This window comes from Dasypus novemcinctus, chromosome 3 (assembly GCF_030445035.2).
Source record: "Dasypus novemcinctus isolate mDasNov1 chromosome 3, mDasNov1.1.hap2, whole genome shotgun sequence".
Taxonomy (NCBI): Eukaryota; Metazoa; Chordata; class Mammalia; order Cingulata; family Dasypodidae; genus Dasypus; species Dasypus novemcinctus.
In genome coordinates, this window is record NC_080675.1 from 140,430,071 (window position 1) to 140,455,959 (window position 25,889).

The 25,889-nt window shown below is 45.4% G+C and overlaps 1 protein-coding gene across 11 annotated transcripts in view; it reads right to left on the reverse strand.

The window, feature by feature from the left end:
* Positions 1-3,317: 3,317 nt before the first annotated feature.
* The window catches only part of MEGF11 (multiple EGF like domains 11), a 345,568-nt gene continuing 322,996 nt past the window's right edge, over positions 3,318-25,889 (reverse strand). The window contains exons 16-26 of one of the 11 annotated variants that reach the window (XM_071214250.1): positions 24,040-24,168; positions 22,874-23,002; positions 22,240-22,368; positions 21,529-21,657; positions 19,663-19,899; positions 17,919-18,037; positions 15,653-15,719; positions 14,938-15,039; positions 12,305-12,361; positions 6,799-7,005; positions 5,902-6,159 (exon numbers count right to left, since the gene is read on the reverse strand). In XM_071214250.1, coding sequence (XP_071070351.1) covers positions 5,999-6,159; positions 6,799-7,005; positions 12,305-12,361; positions 14,938-15,039; positions 15,653-15,719; positions 17,919-18,037; positions 19,663-19,899; positions 21,529-21,657; positions 22,240-22,368; positions 22,874-23,002; positions 24,040-24,168 — 1,466 coding nt within the window. In that variant the 3' untranslated portion in view covers positions 5,902-5,998. Of the gene's footprint in view, positions 6,160-6,688; positions 7,006-11,466; positions 12,051-12,304; positions 12,362-12,807; positions 12,853-14,937; positions 15,040-15,652; positions 15,720-17,918; positions 18,038-19,662; positions 19,900-21,528; positions 21,658-22,239; positions 22,369-22,873; positions 23,003-24,039; positions 24,169-25,889 lie in introns of those variants that run through there. The other 10 variants (XR_011648442.1, XM_058294369.2, XM_058294367.2 and 7 more) reach the window with 10 other exon arrangements.

Below are 25,889 nucleotides of genomic sequence, written 5' to 3' on the forward strand. Positions count from 1 at the left end.
ATGAGGAACTATGACACCATTGTCAGAGAGGAAGGCTGGCTGAGTAGTCTCCTAGTTGGGGCAGTGCTGGTGCCACATTCCTTTCTGGGAATTGCCAGGTCATCTTTCCCACTCATTTATATGACATGCCATATGAACGAGGGTTGTCATTCTAACATTTTGGCTGTGTTCCCCAAACTGTAGGAGGCTGATGATGATAAATGATACAAAGTGCTAATTTTATTATAGCTTACATAGGGGAGACCATTTGGCTGAGAGGTAATTTTAATTAGTTTATCCATTTTCCTGAAAATTTGGAGTATAGAAAAAGAATATTTGAAAGGATGTTTTATACTAGCTATATATTAGAAAATATATGAGTTAAAAGGTTAAAAGTAGCAGGTACGATAGAGCAGTGGATTGGGTGACAAATACTTGAGTTCTAGTCATAGCTCTTCAGTGATTTCATCTCTTTCAATTAATGAGGGGACTGGATTACGTCATTTTGGGGTTTCATCTCAGCTCTAATTCTATAATCCTGTGCATGAACTTTCTTCAGGTAAAGCCAAATTATACCTTGTAACTCAAATTTAAATTTAATAAGTAAAAATCAAGTACACAGTTTATAAGATGTTTTTGGTCTTATCACAATAACTTGATGAAAATGTCATCTTTATTTCCATGTTAACTGCATTCACTAAGATGAAAACTTTCTGAACATTTGCAAAATGACTGTCAGTTTCAACAGTATTCATCAGAGTACCATATGTGCTAACGGGGGGAGAGTGCTTGACAGGCCTCTATGCCAATGTAAATTGGGACTGCTTGTTTTTTGTCTTTTGCTGTTAAAAAAAATTCTGCTGTATTTTAATATTTAAAAATATTCGTGTCTGGTAGAGAGCACTTTTAAAAACATTTTGTGTTTAATTTTTTTATTAGCTCTAAAAGGAATATGCAAGAAGGAAAATCAATCCACAGAGCTAGCTATCCAGTAGAACCAGTGATTAAATCCAAGTGTAGAGGTTTATGTGCACATACACATGATATAAATGGTATTACTATTTTTTGGCTGTTGGAATAGTAATCTAATTATTAGTAGTGTACATTTTATTTGAATTCACTTCTTTAAAATGTATTGGATTGATATCCCTGACACAGAGAATACAAGATAGCATGCAAATGGGTTATGCTGGTTTTTTTTACCAATGGTGATAATGAAAATTAGTAGCCAACAAGATTTCCCTCCTACTTTTGAATCGGTTAGAACTTAACCTTGTCCTAAACCACAAAATCTCAGATCATATTTCCTCTACCCAGTTCCCCTTCTGACAACCTCCAGTCTCTCAGCATACCATTTTTTCTACTTTTTACCTAAAATATCTGTAGAAAAGTGGTATGGTCCCTGGTCATATCTTTAAGAGATTGATGACTCTTGTACTAAGCTCTGTGCCAAAGCCTTTCATCATATGGGCCAAGAATATTATAGAAGATTGTGCCTTAAATGAGATAGTCTGGGAAGCCCTAAGAAGCTATTATATTTCTTTAAGCTATCTTTAATGTAAAACCATTTCTGGGGGAGCTGTTAGGTTGTGGTTTACATTAAAGTAGATACCTAAAAGCAGATACCTAAGTAACAGTACTTTTAGGATCTAAGGCCGTGGTCATTTCTCTCAAGGCTCTGGAGAGCCATCTGCTGGACTAGACAATGACTTGGTCGGCAGAACCTGGAATGGGTGTGTGTGTGTGTGTGTGTAAAAGGGGAATGTGCAACTGAAGCTACTGACCAGAGCTTCACCTTCTGTGGATTTCGATTGGACCACCTCTGAAAATCTTTTTAGCTCTGTATAAGTCAGGGAAGAAAATATATATTCAGCATTTCCAGTCTTCACCAGGGCCCTCCATTTATTGCTGCCCTTCAGTAATTGCTAGCTTGTAAGATCTACAAGGGCAGGGACTGTATTTTGTTCAAAAATATTTATATTCCTAGTATTTATTCCTCCCACCCCCATCCTGTATCAGAGCTTTCCATGTGTGCATACTCAAATTACTTATTAAATAAATGATCTTTTCTTCTTTGTCTGCCCTTGGTATTCATTTATTATGAGGGAGGACTATCTAAAAGAGTCAAGAGGCTAATCCTGGCTAAGATTGGGTAGTTATGATCTGAGAATAACCAGTTTCGTTTTGTTTTTTTAAATGAAAACAAAAAAATAAAGAATCCTGTAATCAGCCCCTATGTTTCCATCACATTTACCCTTAAATGGAGAAATTATGTCTTCTGAGGAAGATTTCTGTCTCCTATTGCCACATACTGATTAAATGAGCCTTTTCTTTCTTCCCTCTGGTTAGATGAATGGCTAATAGAATGTACTACTTATCATTCTTGGATCTTTCAAATTGAGTGCATGACCTGTACGTAGCAATTGGCCTTTGGTTATAATTCATGGTATTAGATAGTGTTCTGAGCCTTGTATTTCATAAGTCATAATTCTATACTATTTTTCTCAGTAAATACCTCTTTGATCTTGCAAGTCATAATTGTGTTGGTCTTTCACTAAGATGTTAACTTTCAGCCCTTGAAAATTGTCTAAAACTGTTAGTAAGATTTCTTTTTTGGATGAGTCTTAATCTTTAGCAAAAAACATTACTCTTGGTTAAACATTTTACTCAGTTGAAATAACTTCTGAGTTATGTAAGCCTTGTGATCTGAAAAGTTGAAAGGTTTTGATGTGACTTAAATATGAAGATTTAAATAAACCTTTGAATGTGTGCAGGAAAAATTTTAAAGATAACCATTGAATGTATTCAGTAAGCTATTTTTTAGCAATCGGTATTTTATTACAAAATTAATCTTGCTACTTCTTTTTCTCATTAAGCCACAAGATTATGTTTTAAAAGGTCCTAAAACTGATGTACCCGGATAATTATACTGGATGATAACTTATACTAGTGGAAAGCTATTCACTGCATTTATGCAAATTAGTGGCCCTCACACTTGCCTTTATTCCATTCCATAGAAGTACTTTTGTGCCTCTGGAACTAACCACAAGCTGTCTTTGAGTCCGTGTCTTTAAGACAGGAGAGAAACCCTCTAATCTTAAATACTGATGTCAATGACATTCTTCAACAAATTTTGGACATGAATATATTGATCTCATTCATCACTTTAAGGGAAGAGACTCCATTGTTATAAATTTGATAGAACTTTTCCACTTTATTTTCAAGTATTTATTGGGATAATTTTCACTCTTCCAGCTGCCTAAAGTGACCACACAAAATATAGGTTAGCTGTTAAATTATACCTACATTTTCAATTTGCAATATGACAGTAGGCATTCTTTATAATCAGTTGGGAAATTTATTTTGTACAAGGTTCAGTACTTCTGCACAGTGAACAAATATATTACAAATCTGTTATTTTAAAAAGTATTGCCATTTCACAGTTTCACGTATGCTGTTGTACAATAATTGTATTTTCTTTGTTCATTTGAACTGTATGCACATCAGTTTATTTGAAAATTTAGTTTCTGTGAAATAATTGAACAGATCTTTCCAAGTCACCAATAAAATGAATGGAATCATAGTGCACATGTTTAGGCTGACTGTGAACCTCTTCGTGCCAGTGCTAGATAGAAGTTCCTAACAAATACTCTTGTAAGATTGAAAGGTCTTTTACAGGCAGCTAGCTAGCTATGTGAAGGCAGCTGCTGTCACAATGGATTAATCACACCCACTGCCTTTCCCTTCTCCTTTATATTGCCTGATTTGAGTTTTATTACATTTCTTTACAAATCATTGTGTTCTAGAGCTGAAGGTTGTTAGTACTCCTTTCCCCCTCTCTGCTTCTCCCTAGAGAGGGAAAGTAACTTGACCAGGGTAATTCTCAAATCTTTTGACCAAGTGCTCTAGTGATTACACCATGCCTTCTCTTGTTGAATACCTTTGCCCAGAAGAGAGTTGGCAAAAGAGAGGTGAAACTTGAATGATGCTGCTTGTTTGCAGTTTGCCATGTAGCAGTTATTGTACATGCAGGGTTAAGAGAGGATGATAAAGCCTGGGATTGAGGTGAAGTTTCTCTTCGCTGATCTGACTGCCATACTCCTTGGTCCTTGCTTCATAACGATAATTGAGTACTGGCTGCCCTGAAATACGGAGGTAAGTCTCTTATCTATATTTCTTTCTACGTATGTTTTTGAAATATTTACTTGGATCTACAAAGTAATTTTTTTAGTATTTATAGTTTAATAAGGCTTTTTTGGAACATAAATTTGCTATTGCTGACCACTCACTCCCATGCATACATGCAGCATTCATGTAAGTATTATATATTTTGCCCTCCCAATGAAATTTGCTTAAGCCTTGGGTGAAGTGGGGGGCACTTGTTCATTTATTTTCTAGCTTTTGCTGGTTATTACCCAAATGTAATTGGTTCCACAGCAGATTTCCAATTTGTATCAAGGTCTTCAGAACTTCCATTCTTCTTATAGCAGTTTTTCTAGCTTCGCAGTCATTTAATTCCTTTTCTGTATACCTTTGTTGGGAGTATTCCCTTTTTACTGGTAGAACTGGTATCAGAGAATGGAGTGGTATAGGGATGGCCATTAGTTTTCTTGGTTTGCTTTTCTTTTGATCTTTAATTTTTGTGAGAACCTTCTTAGGACTGGGGAGTTGGCTCCATTTTGACTTACCCAAGCCTCAGCTGGTCAATGTTCATTAGTAGTGAAAGGTATAGACACATTTGAATACTGGGATCTGGAGATTTAGCTCATTGTAATACATTTTTGGCCATCTCAGTAGGTGATGGTTTAAGGTAGAAGGATGAAGCACTTCACATCCTTAGATGCTGTATACTGTTTTTACATCGTGTTACAGCAACTGGCTACAGTCCATTCTTTCTTTCTTTGATCACTGCATTTAGTTCCATCAAAAAACTTTATGTACTTTAAGCAGCTTAAATATGGTATATTTGTCTAATTTCCTGTGTACTTTTAGATTCCATACTATTAGATCAAGCTCAGGGTTTATGAAGAATTGCTTGAAAGCAGGTATTCAGGAGTCCAGGAGTGCCAGCGAAATAAAATGGGGAGGCCAAGTTGCTGTTTTTTAGAGATTCTTAATTCTTCGGAGTCTATGAATGCTTACTTAAAGCATCATCTCAGAGTCTATTTCACATGGATGACTCAGGTGTTAGATGGACAGAGGCGATATGGCAAGGCCAGGACTGACTGCAATGCCCTTGGCCTTTGAATTGGCAAGCTTTGGTACAGCTGGCCTAGAAATCACTGTTGCAGATTGAAAGAGGCTGCTTCTTTGGAAACTTATTTTTACCTTTTTTCTTTTTGACTACTACCACTTATAGCAATAATAGAGAAAATTAATTTGTATTTATTGTCTTACTTTAAAAAGTTGAAACTGTTAGCATTAGACTATGTACTGAACTCTGTAATCTTGGTCATTGTAATTTGATGGACCAGACATACATGCCAGGTACTTTATTGATACTGGCATAGTTTGTTTCTGTGTACTAATGATCTTAGGTAAAACATGCTGATAGTAACAGCAACCAAAAGGACATACTTATTTCAGGTGCTTTAAAGTAATCCTCTTCCCTGTCCAGGCCTTTTTCCCCCTGGAAATTTTGTAAGATCTATCCTACATGCGCTCTAAGCATCATGTTTCAGATAATTAAATATTATGTATATATATAGTGTATATATAGATATTTAGCTCTGTTTAGCTGATGTTGATGAGTAGCTATATCTTAAATGTTTTAAAAATCATATAATCCAGGGCATTTGGGGTTAGGCTTGGGTGGGTGATAGGATTTGCCTTTGTGAACAGACTCCTTGAATGATTACCCCAGTCCCATGTGGAAGCTCTTCTTTAATTCCAAGTGAACATAATAACTAACATGCAGCTGGAGTCAGTCTGTACCTTTTTTTTCAAGTCAAGGCATTGTCTTCTTTCAGAGAGTCATAGTATTCAGCAGAGTACATTGTATGAGAGAAGCTTATCCCTTTTAAGTCTGCTCGTCCTGGGAGGGCTGATTGGCAGGGCTCTGTCTTACTGGGAGGAGGTCATAATGACTAGGAATATAGCAGTTCCTAGGCAGGTCATATGGATTCTGGATATAGCTGGTGTTACGACCGCGGCCTTCTTGGACCACACTGACTGTGGGCTCTAAGGAATATAGTGAAAAATGAGTTCAGAGAACAGATTAGCTTTGATTTCCTTGTTGGGGATGGTGGAGAGAGTTCTATTTTAACTTAGTAGGGAGAGAAGCTAGGGGTTTCAGATTTATGACAAGTATTTGTGGGTTATAGCTGAAGCTTCCTTAAGAGATGGAAGATCTAAAATGTGCTGTCAGAACCCATGCTGGGGTCACCACCAAGAGATGTAGAATATCCTAGAGATAGGGATCTTATTAGTGGTCTATATAGGGACATAAGATAAACTGGGAAAAGGTAGAAGAGAATGACTTAGAAATTTGCAAGTGTCGTGATTTTTTGTGTGTGAACTGGGATTTATATCAACAACCAATTGGGGTGTGTGTGTGTGTGTGTACCCATTCCCTACCCCCAGTATTTCTGCTTCATGCTGATCCTAGTGTCTTTTTCAAGCAGAGCTGGCACAAGACTTTGACTTCCTGCATGAGCTAGGAGGGCAGTACTGGGAAAGGCAGTTCACTTTAGATTCCTTAAAATGCAACAAAAGAAGTGTGTGTTTTTTCAAGACAGAGTGCATGGAGAGGGCTTGATTTTACTCAGATGCTGCACTATTGCCCTCCTTTGTACTAAGTTAGTTATTTGAGACACCTACCAACTTCATATATATTTTTATTAGATGTCGACAATGATGGCACATCTGTGTATGGAGGCCCCCTGTGCACAGGTGACTTCATATCTACATAGCTGCTTTCTGGAAGCTTGCAGGTGAGAATGGGTGGATCCTTAATTGTGGCGTAAGGGTTTTCGCTGCTATTCAAGGAACAAGTACTAGAACTGCACGCGGATTCTTTCATGTAATCTGCAAAGGAAGAGAGATTTCTTAGGACAAGCAAGGACATAAGTATTTAGATATTAGAAACAGGAGACTTTGAGTTTATGTGACTTCAGGATCCTTGAGTTACTATAAAAGCTTATGATAATAATCCAAGATTTGCTTATGAAGTGTGTTGAGGTGTGTGTTCTAAGGTAAGCAGAGTTCTTTTTTTAAAGAAACTTTTTTTGGGGGGGTGGGGAGATAGAAAAATTCTTGTGTTGAGTAGTCAGGTATGGGACTAGAAAGAAATTAATTCAAGATATTCTTAATATGCTTTCACATCTGTTATTTAATTTTTACAATAATCCTTCAAAGATAGTTAATACTTTATATTTTATAAGATGAAGGCCCAGAGAGATCATGTGATTTGGCTAAGGTCACACAGCTAGTAAATGTCAGTGCCAAGGCTTGAATCCATGTCTTGGGACTCATTGGCCTATGCTTTTTCTGTGATAACATCCTCTTTCTGAATTATTTTTGGTGGCTAAGAATCTTATATTCAGAAGAAGTAGGCAAGTGTGCTTTAGCACAGACATCAGAAATGTGGCTACTTTTAGGGGCCAACTTTAGTGGCATGCCTGCCCTCCAGGAGCTCATGATCAGAGTACGGCAGATTGAAATGTAACAGGAGTAAAAAGCACCCAGTCTCAAGCTAGGTCTTTGGAAAGTTCCTGGTTTCTTGCAAGTATATCCTAGTTCTCCTACATGCACACTGAACCTTAATTCAGCAATACCTTTCTTTGATCCAGGCAGCTAGGAAAACTCATGTTTCCTCTTCCACTGCCTCTTTTGCATCATCCTCCAAACTTCAGAGTAACTTAAGAGTACAAAAGGATGCAACTGGTTTCCAAATATGAAATTAGGTACCTATAGCTCCAGTGGAGGAAGAAAGGTCCCTTAGTGACTTTGAGTCATAGAAGAAAGGAGGACCCTGCCCTTCAACTTCTAGACCATTCCCTTTTCGGGGAAGAGCTGCCTTCTGCACATCCTCCCAAGTGAGTCAGGATTTGCCTGGAAAAAGCAGACTCTAATCTCTGGCAGCTCTGACTCTCATTCTTCCGGGAAGCTCTGCCAGATTGGGGGAAGTCTAGAAACAACCACTGAGTTACAGGGATGTGATAGGAGAAGTGCTCCAATAGGCTTTGGCTATATTTCTGTGACTGGTAGCAGATGTGAAATTATTGGATGATCTTTCACTAGAACCACCACAAATTACATTTTGGGCTATTATTTATGTTTCCTGCCCCCAACCTTATGCCTTGCTTAAAACATAATGTTAGTGAAAATATTAAAAAGTGAAGGTGATGATGTAACTTAAGGGGTGACTAGATGTACTTTTGGGCAGTGAGAGCAGAATACTCAATGTGGCTAAAGTAGCTGTGTGCCACACAAGGAATAGTAGTCTTTTCTTCCATAACAGGTAGTTTAGTGGGAGGGGTTTTTCTGTTATTGTGAAATTACTGATGTTTGCTTAGATGGTAACATTTCCTCAATCTTGTACCACAGAACATTCACTTATTACTTTGAATGACATGGGTAGAGCAATAATTACTCCCCCCACCGCTCTTTATTGCTTATGCGGAAATTGAGGCTGAGTGGGGAAGTGACTTCTCCAGGATCACTCTGCCCACCAGTAGCAGTCAGTGCAAACTCTAGAATTTGGCTTAGAGCACTTTCCATTACAATTTAGCCCAGAACTGGAGAGCAGCATTGGCCTTGGTCCCATCTCAGATTGCAGCCTCCTTATAATATATGACCCTCAGAGAGAAATAGGAAAGAATAGTCTTGCGAGATAGTGAGCAGTCCCAGCCAGCCCCAGTAAGGACTAAAGGGAGCCGGATAGGTTCTGCCTCAAGCCACAGAAATTTGCTTCTGGGTGGGTACTTTGTTAGTTAAAGGAAGTGGTGGGTAAGCCCAGGAACACAAATATGGCCCAGCAGTCCTGCTTTGGGTTCTCTGAACTGACCAGCCAAGGGGTAAATCAATAGCGCTCAGAGCTGCTTGTTCGGAAGCTGAGAACCATTATTGCTTGACAGAATTATCTCCTGACACCCCTCCCCTTCTCCCATCCAAGTACACACTCTTTTACTTTGTATTTTTAAAAAGTTGCATATTTTTAAAGATTGAGTTATGGGAGAAACAGGTCACTTTGGTATAGCACTTAATGGCTAGTCTTCATTCCAATTAGATCATTTGAAACTTGTTAAATCTTTAAAGGGGACTGGGACAGGAAGGAGTGTTATTACTACTTTAGAAATGAGGAAGCTGAAGTTCAGAAAGTTTACTATAATGCCCAATGTTAGTAAGTAAAGCTAGTACTCAATTTCTGTCTTTTCTGATATCAAATCAAGGTGTTTTCTCCCCACTAGATCTTATTACTCAGTTCTCCTGCTCTATATCTCTAATGCAAACTGTCTACAGCTTTACCTTATCCTCAACAAGGAATACTTTTTCTTGCTGAAAGAGAGAGGCTAAGGTCTAAGCTACATATGGATATCCCATAATGAATTCAATTATGGCATCAGGAGAGCCTTGAAGCTCTAGCTCAATGCCTGTAAGCCTCAGCCAACCAACCAAATCCTTATTTCATCAGAGAAAATGAGGTCTGCTTTCAAGTTCTGAGGAATAAATTGTTTGCTCAGCTCTGCAGTAGGGGATGCACCTAGAAAAATAAAAGAGAAGTTGTGGCTTAGGGGAGGGGATTATTGTTGGGGAGGAGCTGGATCGTCCATAAATGGGTCAAAGTTAGTAAAGACAAAGATAGAGTAATGCTTGGGGTTGGGAAGGGCCTTTAAGTATGGAATGATCTGGATCTCATCTTTGCTGGGAACTGGAAGGGCAAGGTAAACTGGCAAACTTGGGAAACCAGCTGAATCCAGCTGCGTCACCCACCTCGCTTACCAAGGGAGGGGGAGGAGGGAAAGAATAGCCAGCTGCTCAAAAATACTTCCTCATCCTTTTATGGCCCCTCCCCCACCCCAGTCCCTATACGTCAGGGCATTTTGCAAAGAAAGGGGAATCATCTACCAGAGCTGCCCAAGCTCTGGCAAGTCACTCTTCTAGGAACCCAGGTCTATTATTCGCATAAGGACTGAAGGCTTAGCCCTACGGTGGCATTTGCTTTCATCAAGTTCCTACCTTCCAGAGATTACATATGAGCTTATGCTATCAGAGTAAGAAGGAGCTTCTGAAGTCAGTTAATTCATACCTCTTCGTTTTATAAACGAAATGACTTCAAGACGACTTTGTGAGTACAGTGGGATCTGAACCCACCCAGGCCTCTTGGCTCACACTGATCTAGATGAGATCCACCTTAATTCACTGTGCCTGGAAACCCTAGGCATGGAACTTCTATCTCGCTTCTCAAGGTGATTATGGCCAGAGTGGTGAAACAGAGTCTGGCTGGCAGCCTGCTAAAACCCTCCCTGCTCCTAGATGCTCAGATATATGATCCCATAAGACAGGAATGAAATGACACTGAGGCAGAGAGACTGCTTTCCTTAGCTCTCCTTTACGTTTGAGACTGCGAGCCTGAAAATAGCTACCCTGATCACAGCATGCAGGACTACAAAGTGCTTAGACAAGTTTGTGTGCTCATTTATTGAGGTGTCTGGGCCTGCCTCAGCTTATTTGCACTTGAATCATGCATATTCTCAGAGTCAGAAAGGCCCTTTGACGTCTTCTCCACCCAATCCTCTGGCTTCTTTGAGAAAGAAACTGGGATCCCAAGTCATAGTGATGAAATAACTAGAGCTATCCTTTCTGTTTTTAGCCTCACCTATTATTACGGTGCTTGCTTGCCCCCCCATTTGGATGGTTTAAGTCAGGATTCACAGGTGTTTGCCACAATGACACTCCCAAAGGAGCTGCATCCTTTGACTGGCTAGGAGCCTGGGGAGTGACTTCCTGTCCTAGGCCTGCATATCCCAATAAGTGCTAATGGGAATGCTTTCTTAACTGTTCTGTTGCTCAGAACACAATTCTTACCACCATTTCCTGCCCTTAGCCCACCCCACTTCTAATAACCAAGCTCTACACATTACCTCTCCTTGGTTGGGAAGGTGGTTGTGTCTCGGAAATCAGTCAGTATCTCAGGCTAGGTCTAAAAGACTTAGAAAGTAAGACTTGGAAATCTGGTTCAAGCTAGACCAGTGGTTTCTAAATGATAACTGGGTAATATGCTGTATTAAAATACCTTAAGATACTAATCATAAATGCAGATTCCAGGGCCCTCTGGAATATCTACTGCATCAGAGTCCTGAGGTGAAGTGTGAACATGTGTATTTTAACAAGTTTCCCAGGTGATTCTGGTGCACACTTAGGATTAGGATATACACTGGAACCTTTGCTGCCAGTCACATCTCTTTCAGTTTTGAGAAGATTCTTTTAAATATACCCCAGAAACAAAAGGCACACCCAATTACATTTGTACAGCTCTTTAAAATATGCAAAAACACTTCCCATCTGTGATTTTATTGGGTACTCATGATAACCTTGTTATGACATTAGGACAGGCATTATTAGACAATAGGACAGACATACTTATCCCAGTCTTACAGATAGGAAATGGCCTTGGAGAGTTCACAGTCTAAGGTCACACTTAATAAGTGACAGAGTAGGGATATAAAACTAGGTTTGTGTTGTTCCAAAGTTGTCTGTTCCACACATCTGTCATTTAAACCAGGGCCTAAGCCCAGTGACAGGACCTGACTTTTTATCCTTGATTTTACTTCCTAGGGGGATGATCCAACTTGAAGTTCCCATATGTTAGGGGTTAGTCTTGGTTTCCCTGCTCTTGGGGACAGAGATCTCTCGAGGGTGGTGTGCCATTCAATGTTAACACTGGGTATCATTGCATTTCTTGTGCATCAGAAAGCCAGCAGATGCAGGGTGCTGGTCCTTGCCAGTGCAATAACAGGAGGCCTCTGGGGCAAGTAGATTGACTTTTTTTCAGGTTTTATAATCAGTTTAACACGTGCTAATTGGCTGGATAATGACGTTCTATATTTCCGGAGACATTTAGTTGGCATCTATAAAAAAACCCACAAGCATTTGCTAAGCAGGTGCAACTGAAACAGAAAGATGAATTCATTATTATAATGATTGCTCCTCCTGGGCAGAGCTACTGAGCAGTCTCAGGTCATGTGGTCTTTTAGCTTTTGTTTTTTTGCCTTGGGCTGGGGAAGAGAGGTACAATTTCAGGTAGACTTTCTGTTGATTTCAGATCTGCACTTTTTATCTTGCTAAGCCCTTTCTAATGGGACAGCAGGATTGGATACTCTACCTTTGAAGCCTTTGTCCATAATGTATGTGTTCTGACGTCTATCCATTCCACAAGCACCTGCATAAAAATAATACAAGGAAAGAAAAATATGGGGGCGAGTGAGGTGTACTTAGACTGCAAGTGTTCTTTTTTCCTTTCTCTCCTACCCAGAAAAGAAAGTTATTTATTGTTACAAATTGTTTTGGATTTAACCTACCCTAAATTATTTCCAGCATGCACGACTTCTTCAAAGGCCCATCGACCTTAAGCCCGAGCTAAAGCACACCCTAGCCTGTTTAAAATTCCTCCTCCCCTTCAACCTTCACCCCTGAGGAGACTTCCAGGCTGTAACAAAAGGTAGTTCTGATGCCATCTGCAGTTACTATAGGTGAACTTCTAGGCTCCAAAGGTATATGAAGAGGAACGAATTAGAATAATTTCTTTTAGTTTAGGGGAGAAGTATATGGGATTCCATATCCCAGTTCTCTTGGGTTTTGGAATGGGATTGGAAAGACAGTTTTTCTCACCTCTTCTCGTTCTGCCTGTCTTCACTTAGATCCGAAACTCAACTGAAGGGAGCCAAGGAGAGAGGAGGACGTATTGCTGAGGTTCTTGTTAGTCATCTTTACAGGATATACAGACATTCCCATCCATGGCCCCCTCTCTTATGTACCCGTTTTTATGGATGGACCATTTGCACATAATTGAGTTGTATTTGAAAAGTATTACCCATGTTTTCTCTGCGCCAAGAATTTCTTTCTACCTTTTGGCTGTTATAGTTTACCCTAGGTTCCTACAGTTCATGGTTCCGGCCCTAGCCAGAGAGAGGACATAAAGCTTCAGGGACTGAGCTCAGGTTCTTTGCTGCTGGTGATCCCAGAAAAGAAACTGCCTAGCATTTATAGGTTGAGACAGTAATGACTAGCTCAAGGCCATTTTTCTTTTTAGCTTTTAACTGAGCACAATACCAAGCTAGTCATGCAGCAAATGCTTACTAAAATACAGCTTGACACCACTTGATTTCCCCCAAAGTTTCTTACACTGAAGATCAACTGTTTAGATACTTTTCCATACCCCACTACGTAAGGCCAAGTTGAATTTGCAAGAGACCAGTCCTGTCTGCCTCCCCTCCACACATTACTGAGTGATAAGGCAGAACTAGGTCTAAGTTTTATCAAGTTTGCTATTTTTCTAAAGGGACTTTAGGCACCTTTTTCTCTTTAGAAATGTGACTGCAACAATTTGTGTCCCTGGCATCTGTTTAGCACTTCATACTAGATGAGGGCTTCATCTGCTCTCTTTGGGATAAGGCTGTTAATCTCCTCCCCCCACCCCACCCTTACTTTTTCTTTTTATTTTAACAGAACAGGAAACAGAGGTCCAAAGAGGGGCAGTGATGTCTAAGACCACATCATCAAGTGAGGAGTTGAGTTGTGATTAGAGCCCAGAATCTACTTTCCAGGATAACTAGCTAGGGCAGGTATTCTCCCCAAGTACTCATTCTCAATGACCGGTGTGTAAGCCAAAAATGACAGTGTGTAAGCCAAAAAATGACAGTATGTAGTGGTTCTGGCTATAGCAGTTTAAGAGTCAGATTCACTTTGAGATCTGTAAAGCAGGGAAAAATCTCTGGGTTGAGCCTAGAGGATGCTCCTATGTGGAAAGAGAGATGTAGTGATGAGAGGGTGTTGGTAGTGGGCTTACTGAATGTCCTGGAAGTTGTCCAGGAGACCCAGAGCCAAGAGCAAAGCCATCTGGGTATAGGCCAAGGGTCATTACAGACCATGCCTGCCTAAAGGGCAGGTGAATTTAGCACCTTCACTTTTCCTAGTGCTGCCAGACGCAGGGACCTAAAGAGGTTGGTAGAGCTGCATTTCCCTTGAGCGCTGGAAATAAGCTCATCTTGAATTGCCCATTATGCTAAGACCCTGCCTTGGGGTACACAGAGGAACCGTTTGTAGAGATGCCACATTATCTGTTCATTCAGTGTACTCAATCCTGTGGTACCTACTTCTGTAACTCCTACTAACATTCTCCCATTTCAGTCTCCTTTGTGCATCTCTCTCAGGCTATCAGGTTTGAGCTTAATACATGGGTGGAGGCTATTGGCAAGGAAGAGACACATCCTGCCCCAGCATCTCCAGAACCTTGCTTGATACCCCTATCGTATGAGCTATGAGGACTTGGCTTGGGCCACTGGTGGGTCTGGAGTCTCTCTTGGGGACATTGGCTTTTGAGCCAGAATACCAGCTCTTCACTAGCCACCCAGCAAGGCTTAAGCCCAGAGAACCTCAAAGGTGTCACCAAACCCAAGTCAGTTCTCAGTGGTTTGGGATTGTATTCTGTAGCCTGTAAGAAAGTACAGTCATATTGTGTCCCCTTTTCATAATACCAGCCAGCCCCAGTTTGTCCATGTCCATTGACCATGATGGGACCATGAGTGCTGGGAGGACTAGTAAGTTTTCCTTCTTTAGGTAGGGGAATGGGCTTGGAGATTAATCATGTCCAGGTTAAGGGGTTGCTTAGCAGGAAGAATTCTGGAACCACAGGGCTGAACCATTGGGCAGGGGTGAGGAACAGGGCAGGTGCAGGGTCTGGTCTTTATGAAAGCCTCTGGGGCCCAGCAGGGAGAGGGTAGGGCTGGGGGCTCTGACCTGGTGAGTGTGGCTCAGCGGGGCGGCTGAGGTGTCTAAGTTCAATGTAGAAGTCCTCGGGCGGGTACCTGGCTTCCAGGGCACTGATCTGGAAATGGGAGTCTAGTGAGAGGAATGACAGGGAGGAGCCATTATTCCCAGGGCCCTGATATGGTAGCGGAAGGGGGTAGGAGTAGACAAAGGGCAAAGGATCAGGGTGGGACAGGCTGGAAGGAGATCTAGGGTACCTATGTGTGGTACCCAAAGAGGCTATGGCCAGCAGAACCCAGGGGATGTGCTAGAGCTGATGCCATCTGCCTTGCTTCTGCCACTCCTCATAGGAATGGGTGACCCCCAGGTAGGAGGTAGATAGAGGAAGCCCCTGAAAGGGGAGCCTTAGTAGGGGCTAGGGGTGGAAGGGATCCCTTTCCAGATGGTGAGTGCATCTTTTGCCTCTGCCTGGAATCCCCACATCCTGGCCTTAGCTGTTCTTGTGGGTCACAGCCTCTCTCTCCCTATCCCCAAAGAAGGGCCGAAGAGGTCATGGGCTTCATTGCTTATGAGAGCTGAAATACAGGCTTGGGTTTCTTCCCACACCTTGTATCACTGGGGGAAACCATGCTCAGGACTCATCTACTAACCCTCTCCCTTCAAGCTTGGGTAGAGACGCTCAGTGTGGGGGAAGTATAGGGCAGGATATGATGGCAGAAAACCCCAAACTCAAACCACTACTGACCTAACACGTTCACATAGCTGTAGGGAGTCCAGCTTGCTGTGTCTCTGTCAAGGGACTTGTTACTGAGCTGTTCGGAGAGTAGGAGAGCAGGTTAATACCTGGTGCCATGAGGTGCCCCTCCCCAGCCTTTGCTTTGTCCAGTCTCAGCGCACCCACCCCTGTGATGAACCTGACCCTCCTACGTTCTAGACCACTGAAGGAAAGGAAGAGCCAGCTGTTTTAAGATAGGCCATTATGATGTGGCTGGGCCCAGTGGGAACAGCATACCCCCATCTAAACTATCTGGCTGAAGTTGTAGGATTTTCAGGCCCCTTGGGGCAGTGCAGTACAGTACAGAATTTGGCCTGAGCCAAGCTGGCTCTGACAGAGGAAGCAGGTCATCTGCGTGGGTCTGAACTGGGACCACAGAGAAGTTGGGGCAGATTTGCAGGAGTGAGGAGCTGAGGCCCCCTGGCCTGGGCCAAGTGTAGATCTTTCATGTGGCCTAGGGAAAGCTTCAGGGCCCAGCTGTCCTTCATATGAGGCAAGGGTGGTTCTCCTCATTTCATAGATGGGAACCCGAGTCCTGGCATGTTGGCCTTCCTCATGGGCAGACAAGGAGTCAGTGGCAGAACTGGGTCTAGTACTCGTCTCTATTCTCAGGCCTATGACCTTTTTGTCATCATTTGCCTCTGGCTACACACATCCTGTCTGCCAGGCTAAGGACCCCTTGACCATATTGAGCACTTTGTGTCAGAGGGTTGCCAACTGAGTGATTCTGCAGTAACTAGGGTCCCTTACTAAAAGAGGGTGGCTGGTGCTTCCCTGTTAGAATTAGACCAAGAGTGACGTGGCCACCAGGGGCCTTTGCCTCTTATCCCTGACTTCCTTTGCCTATAGCCTGTTATAGTTCTGATAACATGGCTCTAGTTAATGAAGGATCTCTTACTGAAAAACACATTCTCTTCCCCTTGTGCTTGCCTAAAGCTGACATCGGGAAGGAGGAATAGGCTGAGAAGATACACAGGAAGAGTGGCCAAAGCTCCAGGGCTGTATATACGGCTGATGGCCAGAGACTTTGCTTATGAGCCTCAAGGCACCCTTCATACAACATTCCCCATTTCATAGGTAGGTAAACTGAGGCTGAGAACTCCTGAAGAGTGGCCTATGTATACTGGTTTGACATTGGTTGCCCTTGGGGCTGTTCAGTGTCATGGGGTTCAGGATGCAGTGCTACCATGTCTATGGCAGATGGCGTGGTCTGTGGACATTCTTGGTAGAGCAGACAGAGCTCTAGGGAAGAAGCCTGGAGTGTGAAAGTTGTGCTGCTGTCTAGCTCCTTGCCCAGGATGGCTGCTAGAGGAACCTGGGAGCCCTGGGATTGCCCCCTAAACAGTCCTGCTGGTGTGTGTCAGTTCATGTGCCAGGACATGGTGTGTGGCATGAATCCATTAGACCTTATGGTCTTTGGGGCTGTTGGTCATTTCTGAATTTCTCATTGTGCCCAGCGTGGGTCCTGGTACATCATTAGGGCTCACTGTACATTATTTATACATGTTTGCTGAGACATGCTGGCCGAGGGTCATTACCATAAGAGGACATCTTGCCATCAATCAGCGTTATACTGGGAGTTGTCAGGGAAGGCCCTGTCCAGGGTGGCACACAGCTGCCCTTGCGTACTGTCAGCACAGATACTGGCTACAGCTGATACTTGGTTTTATGTCCCTTGTGTTGATTCAGACTGCACCAAATGGTTTTGGGTGGTGTACCAATGATATGTGGTATGTCCAGATACAAGAGGCTTTGGTTACCTGAGTGATAGTGATTACTCTATAATGTGGCCGTTATATACATTTTGTTAGTAATTACTGCAGTGATTGGTGGTATATTGTTTTGATTACACGTGATGTGTTAACGTGTCAAAACTGGACATGGTGTACGTAATTTTGTAATGAGAAAGCTACCCATGATGGTTACCTGACTTGGTGTACCCAGCTGGTTATACACAGGGTGATGGGAATATATATAATATTGAGAGGTGCTATGGGTTGGTTATATGTGATGCCTACTGGCTACACGGCACATGTTGGCTCCGTGTAATATGCTGACTCCCTGTTACATGTTTCACAAAGTGTTTACGTGTGCCATGGAGCATGGAGCTGTGTTTAATGGATTGGCGCTTGGTGCCACATGGACCCTCCAGTGGGGATTGCACTTCCTTCCTGGGCAGTGGTAAGGGCTCAATGGGGGACACTGGGTAGGGACTGGGGAGTCAGGGGCCCGGTACCTTGGTGGGGCTGTTCCTGTCCAGAGTGCTGGCCTGGCTGGTGGCAGGCCCCCCGCATGCCAGTGTGTGGTAGCTGGAATTGGAAAAGCACTGGGCATGGCTGCTACTTTGAGACAAATCTGGGAAGAGAACAAGGTGCCACATACCATCATACCCCTGCCTTGGCATGACCACCCCTCCCCTCAATACTAATGCTTTGGCTGGGCAACCTTGAGCGTGCCCTGCAGAGAGAAACAGCCCCTAGGCCCCCTGGCATCCACTAACCCCAGAGAAATCTGTAGTGCCTGGTCTGTTCCCTCCTTGTGCTGGCCCTCCCTGCAGCATGCATGATGCAGGTTAGGCTTGCCACTGTGGACGTTGGTACCAGCAGCTGGAAAATGAACAAGGAGTGCTGTTTTTGATAGCCTCAGATGTTCTGGTCTCTATTTTAGGCTGGGCTGACCCTCCCCCACTTTCCTTCAGTAGCAGTGAATTCATAAAGAACTCTACTCCTCTTGGCCCTGAAACTCAGAGACCCCAGCCTTCCCTCCTGCTCACCAGAGGATTCCAGGACCTCTGCACAGGGCTGGGGAATTACAGAGGAATGGCATGGGGAAACCCAGCCAAACTTGACCTTACTCATTGTATAGTCATAGAAGAAAATCCCCAAATCTTCTCTGTCAACTTGGGATTTCATCAGAAGATGTCTGCTTTGGCTGAAACCCAAAGAGACATGCAGGCCAGGAATTCTTTGAAGTCAGAGCCTTTACCTGGACTGCCTCTATATATCTTGCAGCACCTAGCATGGAGCTGGGCACAGAGTAGGCAACACTTAGCAAGGATGGGCTGAATTGATCTGGGTTTCCGAAGCACAAGGTGCAGGAAGCTTCAGGTCAGACATGAGTAGCCAAGAGTCACTGAGCCAGCTGGACAGAACAGTCATCCTTATGCTGATCCAGACAGGCCCAACCTCTCATGGCCTATCCCCACTGGTTGAGAAGTGGGCAGGACTATGGGCAATTCCAGAGCATTTTGACCTCTACTAGGAAGCAGAAAGCCTTTCTTATTTCCACAGCAGCCAGTCAGGGGAGAGAAAGGAGATTCCCAGATAGGATGTCTGTTAGAGTTGCTACCACGTTTGTGGACTGACTGCCCTGGCAGGCCTGGCCAGAGGGATATTGCCCATATTTTCATACCTCCTTCACCTCAGGTACCACCTTCTTCCCTGTACGGCCTTCTTAGAATGGTTTGTGTGTGGGAAGTGGGGAGGGGAGGGTTGTCCTGAGGCCTTTACCAGGAAAGTAGAAATGGAACAGATCCTGGGCACAGGTCCTGAGGCATACCCTCCTGAGGTAATACAAGCATCAAGCTGGAAAGAAGTTCCTTTGGAATGGTTTAGAAAATTTACTGCTTAATATGGGTGTCCTTGTGGCTGAACCCTGGTAGGAAGGATGAGGACATAGAAGGAGGATCCCAACCTCAGCTGCTCAGAGCCAGGGGCCCAGGAACTGACAAGCCTGTGGAGTGTCATCCACCTTTCTCATCTACTTTTCCCAGGCAGGCTCCTGCTCCCCATCCACATTGTCTCTCTAGGGGAGTTTGAGCACTCAGCCCCAGCAGCCAACCCTGCAGGCATGACACCCACCTTCAGCAAAAAAATCAGCGTGTCCCCAAGGATACTGCCTAGCTCTTGTGTGTGTGTGTGTGTGTGTGTGTATGTGTGTGTGTGCTGGGGGAAGGGTAGCTGCTGGGGCACAGCCCTTACCTGAGAGGGAGTAGTCAGTGCTGGTCATCCTCATGGCAGGTGTATAGGAGACACGGGGAGCCAGGTCGCGGCCCTTTTCCTTTTGTCGCCGCCGCCGCCAGGCAAACAGGCCCAGCAGCACCACAATGAGGAACAACAGGAGGACGATGCCTGTGACAGCACCCACTGAGTGCCGCTCTGCACCCAGCGCTGGGCTGATCTTGGTGTAGGGATTCAGCTCCTCCATCATGAGGGCAGCTGCGGATGGAGGGTGGGCCTGAGCCTGGGGCAGGCCTGCTTGTTCTTCAGATCCCCTCAGCCCAGGGCCCAGCCTCCTCTTGTGTTAGGAGACCATGACCGTATTCTCAGTCCCTGTGTGACCCTCACTGTGTATCAGTTTTTTCAACTGCCTGAGGGGGATGGATTCCCAGGGTCATGGCAAGAAACAAATGTGATTGTGGGTGTGAAACAAAAACTGTCTGAGTGTATTACTCTTGGCTGTCAGCTGTTGACTGTTCAGGGTGAACAGAGCTGGCCAATACCTGGGAGGTAAATGTGTTGCATGATTGTTCTCAATGCTGTTTCCTCAGAACACAATGGGAATGTCTCCTGGCTCCTGTTCTGTAAGGAAGATAATGGAAAACCCATTTTCCTCCCCTCATCTAGAACCAACAATATAATCCCTTGCATGTTTGCAGCACCTTACAAAGAGTATTTTTTTGTTTGTTTTTTGTTTTTTTCGTCCCAGGGCCAGGGATTGAACCCGGGACCTTGTATGTGGAAAGCCGGCACTCAACCACTGAGCCAATTGGCTCCTCTGAGTTTTTTGTTTGTTTGTTTGCTTGCTTGTTGTTTGTTTTGTTTTTAGAAGGCATTGGGAACTGAACCAAGGACGTCCATGTGGGAAGCAGGTGCTCAACTACTTGAGCCACATCTACTCTCCCAAAGGGTTCTTATGTATACAAAGCCACTATTGAGTGCTTACTGTGTGCCAGGCATGGTGCTGAGTCCTTTACTCATATCTCACTTGCCCCTCACATCTGCACTATGAGGTGCCATCTGACTGTGGTGCTGAATCCATCCCTGATCCCCTGGTGGGCCCCATGTTCCCCAGAGGAGCCTTGTGGCATGGGGAAGACAAGGATTAGTCTACTCTTTCCATTTTATATGTGGAGTAACAGGCCCAGCAAAAGAAATAACTTGCCCAAGAACAACTAGCAGACAATGGCAGAACCAGAACTTGGCAGTCTTGTGGTCTTTCCACAACACCAGCTTGTGGTTACCCTTGCTTGGCTCATGGAAAACTTGCCAAAGATGAGTGCAGGGAAACCGTTACCTGGGAGGTTATCTGCTCCAGCACTTGGAGCCTCAACCTCCCCCTCTGCAGCTCATCCCACTTCTGCCAAACCTGAATAAAGGGAAGTTAAAATGTGTCCTTATAAAACCCGGGTGTTGGGGCGGCGGACTTGGCCCAGTGGTTAGGGTGTCCGCCTACCACATGGAAGGTCTGCGGTTCAAACCCCGGGCCTCCTTGACCCGTGTGGAGCTGGCCCATGTACAGTGCTGATGCGTGCAAGGAGTGCCCTGCCATGCAGGGGTGTCCCCTGCGTAGGGGAGCCCCACGCGCAAGGAGTGCGCCCCGTAAGGAGAGCCACCCAGCGCGAAAGAAAGTTCAGCTGCCACACGAAGAACTGACACAAGATGACGCAACAACAACAGAAGCAGACAAAGAAAATGCAGCAAATAGCACAGAGAACAGACAACCAGGTGGGGGGGAGGGGAAACAAACAAACAAAAAACAAAACAACAACAACAAAAAAACCTGGGTGTTTCAAATTGGAATCTTCCTCATCCCCCTGCCCTGCACTCTTGTCACCTGTGTATTACCTTGGTCACACCTGATGCCTTTGAATCCAGGGCTGCAATAACAGGTGCCAGTGACATGATCACAGGTGGCATTGTTCATGCACTCACACAGCTGCTGACATCCATAGCCAAAGGTTCCTGGGGCACATCCTGTGTAGCATGAAGAGTTAGGGTAGACAGGCACACACCACACACAGGCACAACAGTGACAGGGAGCTCACCACCCTCCCCTTCCAATGTGGATAGTCCTGGTGATTTGCCAGTTCTTCCTCACAGTGAAACTGGCTTTCTCTCTAGCTCTCGTGCTTTTGTCCATGCTTGGGGTGAACGGGGCATCTATAGTTCAGAGGCAGGGGAACATAGGTGCAGAGGGGTCCACCCACCCCTGCTCTTCCTCACTGGACACGCATTTATGCAGGATCCTCTATGTGCCAGACCCTGAACTTGGTGCTATAGGGGCTTTAAGAAGAATGTTTAAAATGCTGCCATCCCCAAAGTCTCTCAGGCCTCTGCTCTGCCCTCAACTCCCCTCATCCATCTCCATCCTCCACTGGAGGAAGAAACTTTCCAAACACCAATGTAGGGACAACCTTGAACCTAGTTCCTTGAGAGTTGCTCCAAAATTCGAGGGAGCAGAGGATGTAGAGCCCTGAATGGGTGGCCTTGAAAGTGGGTGCTTCCCCTTTAAGGGGCCGAGGCCTGGCACCAACCGCCAGGGATTGGGCAGCTTACTCTGCTCGCAGTGCTGTCCAGCGAAGCCGGTCCGGCAGGTGCACTTGCCGCTGATGTGGTCACAGCTGGCGCCATTCTGACACTGGCACACGCGCCCGCAGTCCTTCCCGTAGAACGCTGCTGGGCAGCCTGGGGAAACAGGCCCGTCAGTCATGGGAGTGGTGCAGGGTGGGGGCAGCCTCAGAAGGCCTGTCTGTGCCTCGCCTCTGAGCACAGGGTGAAGAGGACTGTGCGAGCCTACACTGGAGCTACTGTCTCCACGATTGGGACCTCCCCCCGCTTGATAAAAGGGTGGGCTCTTCAGGCAAAGGAGCCTTGGAACCAGAGTCCAGACGGTCTTCTTGCTATGTGGCCACAGGCTGCTCCGTCCCACTCTGGGCCCCCTGTCCAAGAAGAGTGTGGCCTTGGTGATTGCTGGCAGCCTTACAGCCCTGACCTTCCAGGACTTTGATCCCTTTAGTCCCCTCAATCCAGCCAGGCCCTGGTGTTGCCCCAGTCCTGGGGAGGGCCTCCTGGCCCTGGGTGGTCCCCTCTCGCTCCCTGCCTCACTTGCAGGCCTGGGCGATGCCTGCGGCAGCCAGTAGGCCGCAGCATGGGATTCCAAGTGGCTGGAAGGCGGGGAGGCGGGGCTTACGCTGTGTGCAGAAGAGTCCGGTCCAGCCAGGGGTGCAGAGGCAGGCCCCATCCTCGGCGCTGCAGCTCGCCCCATTGTGGCAGCTGCATGTGTGGAAGCAGGCTGGACCCCAGAATCCTGGGGGGCAAGCTAGAGGCAGGGTGGAGACAGAGAGTGAGGACAAGGCAGAGAGGGGCAGGTGGAAAGGGAGGGAGAGGAAGGGAGTCACATCAGAGCCAAGATGCCAGGATGGACCTGGGTGGCACTTCCTGGCTTTCAGGGGCATGACACACTGTTCCCACAATTCCTCCACTCACCACTTTCCCAAGCCACCGGGATTCCCATTAAGCCCAGCCTCTCTCCACTCGGCAGGTGTTTGCTGATTAACTCTGCACTGCTCTGAGGGCCCCTGAACCTCCCCTCTCAGGGGACAGACTCTGCAATTTGGAGCACGTGGGTGTGTAGCAAACTGTGGAAACATAGTGCTCTACCACATGTATACTGTGTGCTAACTTCCCCATGCGGATGAGGAGTTTCCCGGGCAGGGACTATCTCCTCTTTCAGCTGGTGAGCTCCCTGAGGAAGACACTTGTGTCGCCCTATCAGGTTGCAAGGAGCCTGTCTTTCCTCCTTTAGAAAGGAAATTCCCTCAGCCAGGCCATCCAGCTGGGACCTCCCTAGGGTACTGGCTGGGTCTCACCCATTAGACAAGGAGCTTCACAAGGCAGAGGCTGAGTCTACCCACCTCGGATTGGGGGCTCCCTGGGGCGGGGCTGTTAGCTCCTCATCAGATTGGGTGTCCCTCCCCCACCATGTCCTGTCCAAGCTTTAATGGCCAGGACAACATTCACACGGGCCACCCAGAGGGTACACTCTCTTCTCCCAAGGTGACTACCCTGGCCTCATCTCACTTCCCCACCCCCAAAGTCCAGCCGGCCAGTCCTGCCCCCTCCTCCAAAAGGGTCAATATCTTTAATACCACCAGTCAGTAATGCCAGTGGTCAATCCTCATAGCTAACAATTTTAGCTAAATTGCTGAACGGGACTCAGGTGAATATTCCTAGCTGAAGAAGGAGATTTCATCCCTGGGAGGTGGCTGTTATTAGTCTATGAAAGATTTTGGTCAAGGAAGGGGGTGTTTCAGGACCTGACCCTGGGCTGTGCACTCCCACTGGGCAGCAGCTTACCCTGTGAGCAATCCTTGCCAATCCATCCGGGGAAGCACTGGCAGGAGCCATCGATGGGGCTGCAGGTCCCGTTATTGGCACAACCACAGAGCTGGGCACAGTCCTGCCCAAAGTGCCCTCCAGCACACACTGTGGGCACAGGTTAGCCTGGCACCTGTCCTCCCACCTGTGCTCCCCAGACCCACCCCCAATTGCTCCCCCAGAAGCTCCCAAGCCACAGCCATGACCACCATGGGCCACAGATCTGGGTGGGGACTGCCCACCTTGGCACCCCTACCACCCTTCTCAAGTTGCACATAAATGAATTCTCCCTCTCCTGCCCATGGCCACTCTCCGTGGGAGGCTCTATTATGATCCTCTTTGGCAGAGGAACAGATGGAGGTCCTTAGAGGTAGAATCACTTGACTCAGGTCTCACACATGAGAAGTGGTGGGGCTGGGAATCCCATCTCTGGACTCTCCGTCCAGTGCTCCCTGCACTGCTCTGCAGCCCACCTGCGTTCCACTACCACACCTTTCCCCGCTTCACTGTTTCCACAGCCACAAGGGTGGAGAACGTTTATAGCTGGAAGGAGAGGAACAAATGTAGCATGGCAAGTCTGCAGTCAGACTATTGGAGGACTGGCCCTGAATAGCTACCTCCATCAACCTGGTCAAATTCGACCTGTTCCTCTTCAGGAGAGGTCCTCTCCTCTCCTGAGTGCCGGTGGTATTTCCACTCTGGGCCACTTGTATTCTTTGGGTCACAGCTCCTCCTGGAGGACTCTCTCCTTGCTGCCTGAAGGAAGAGTTGGTTCTTCAAACAGGCTGTGAGCTCCTTTAGAACTAGGTCCGAATGTTAATTGAGCACCTACCTCTTGTTTTCCCTTGCATCTTCTTCTGACAGTTTGAGCTCTCTAAAGCATAACACTTCCTCATGACACTGTCTTGCCCTGCTTAAACTACCCGTTACTCCCCATTGCCCCAGAATAAGGTCTAGATCCTAGAGACCAGCACTTAACCCCTATTTCACCAGGATTATCCTTCACTACCCCTCTCCCAGACAGGTGAGCTACTGGACCACTCACGGTTTTCAAAATACACCCCATGCTGCTCCTCTGTGCCTTTGCTCTAACTATTCCTTCAGAATTCTCCTAATTCTCATGTCCAGCTTTGGAAATCCTACCTAGCCTTCAAGACTCAAATGCCACCTACCCTATGACTTTTTTTTATAGTAAACTGCTAGTTGTTCCTCAACATCAATTCTCCTCTTCCTTAGAAATACAATCTTGATTTTTAGCTGGGCTTATGACCACTCAAAATAAAAATTTCACTTAAATTTCATTTCTTAAGGTCCTACATAGCTAGGTGTGACCATGTGATACATTCTGGCCAATGCTAAGTGGAAATGTGTGTCCTTACTTGCCCCTTCTCCTTTCTTGTTGGCTGAAGTGTGGATAAGATGGCTGGAGCTCAAGCAGTCATCTTTCTGGCATCTTTGTAAGCTACATCTATGTAAGCTACCTCCTCAGACCTAAAGAACTTGCTTGTGCATCTTTTTGCATTTTTGATATATGAGGGAAATTTTCAAGGTAGTAATTTTGGATTTTTATGTAGCTGAACTTAATCCTAACTGATTCACCTCTCTTCTCTGTTCTGGGTGGTTATGTCCCTGTTCAAGCCCCTAGAACACTCTTAGTTTCTTTCCTAGTTTTCTGTTACTGTGACTTGTAAGCCTGTGTCAGGCAGGTCTGGCTCTCACCCATGTCTGCATCCCCCACAATGTCTGGAAAAATAGCAGGAGCTCAAGGTGTGGTAGCTTAATGAATTGAAATAAACTGGCTGCCTGCTTGCCCCACTTGACTTCCAAGT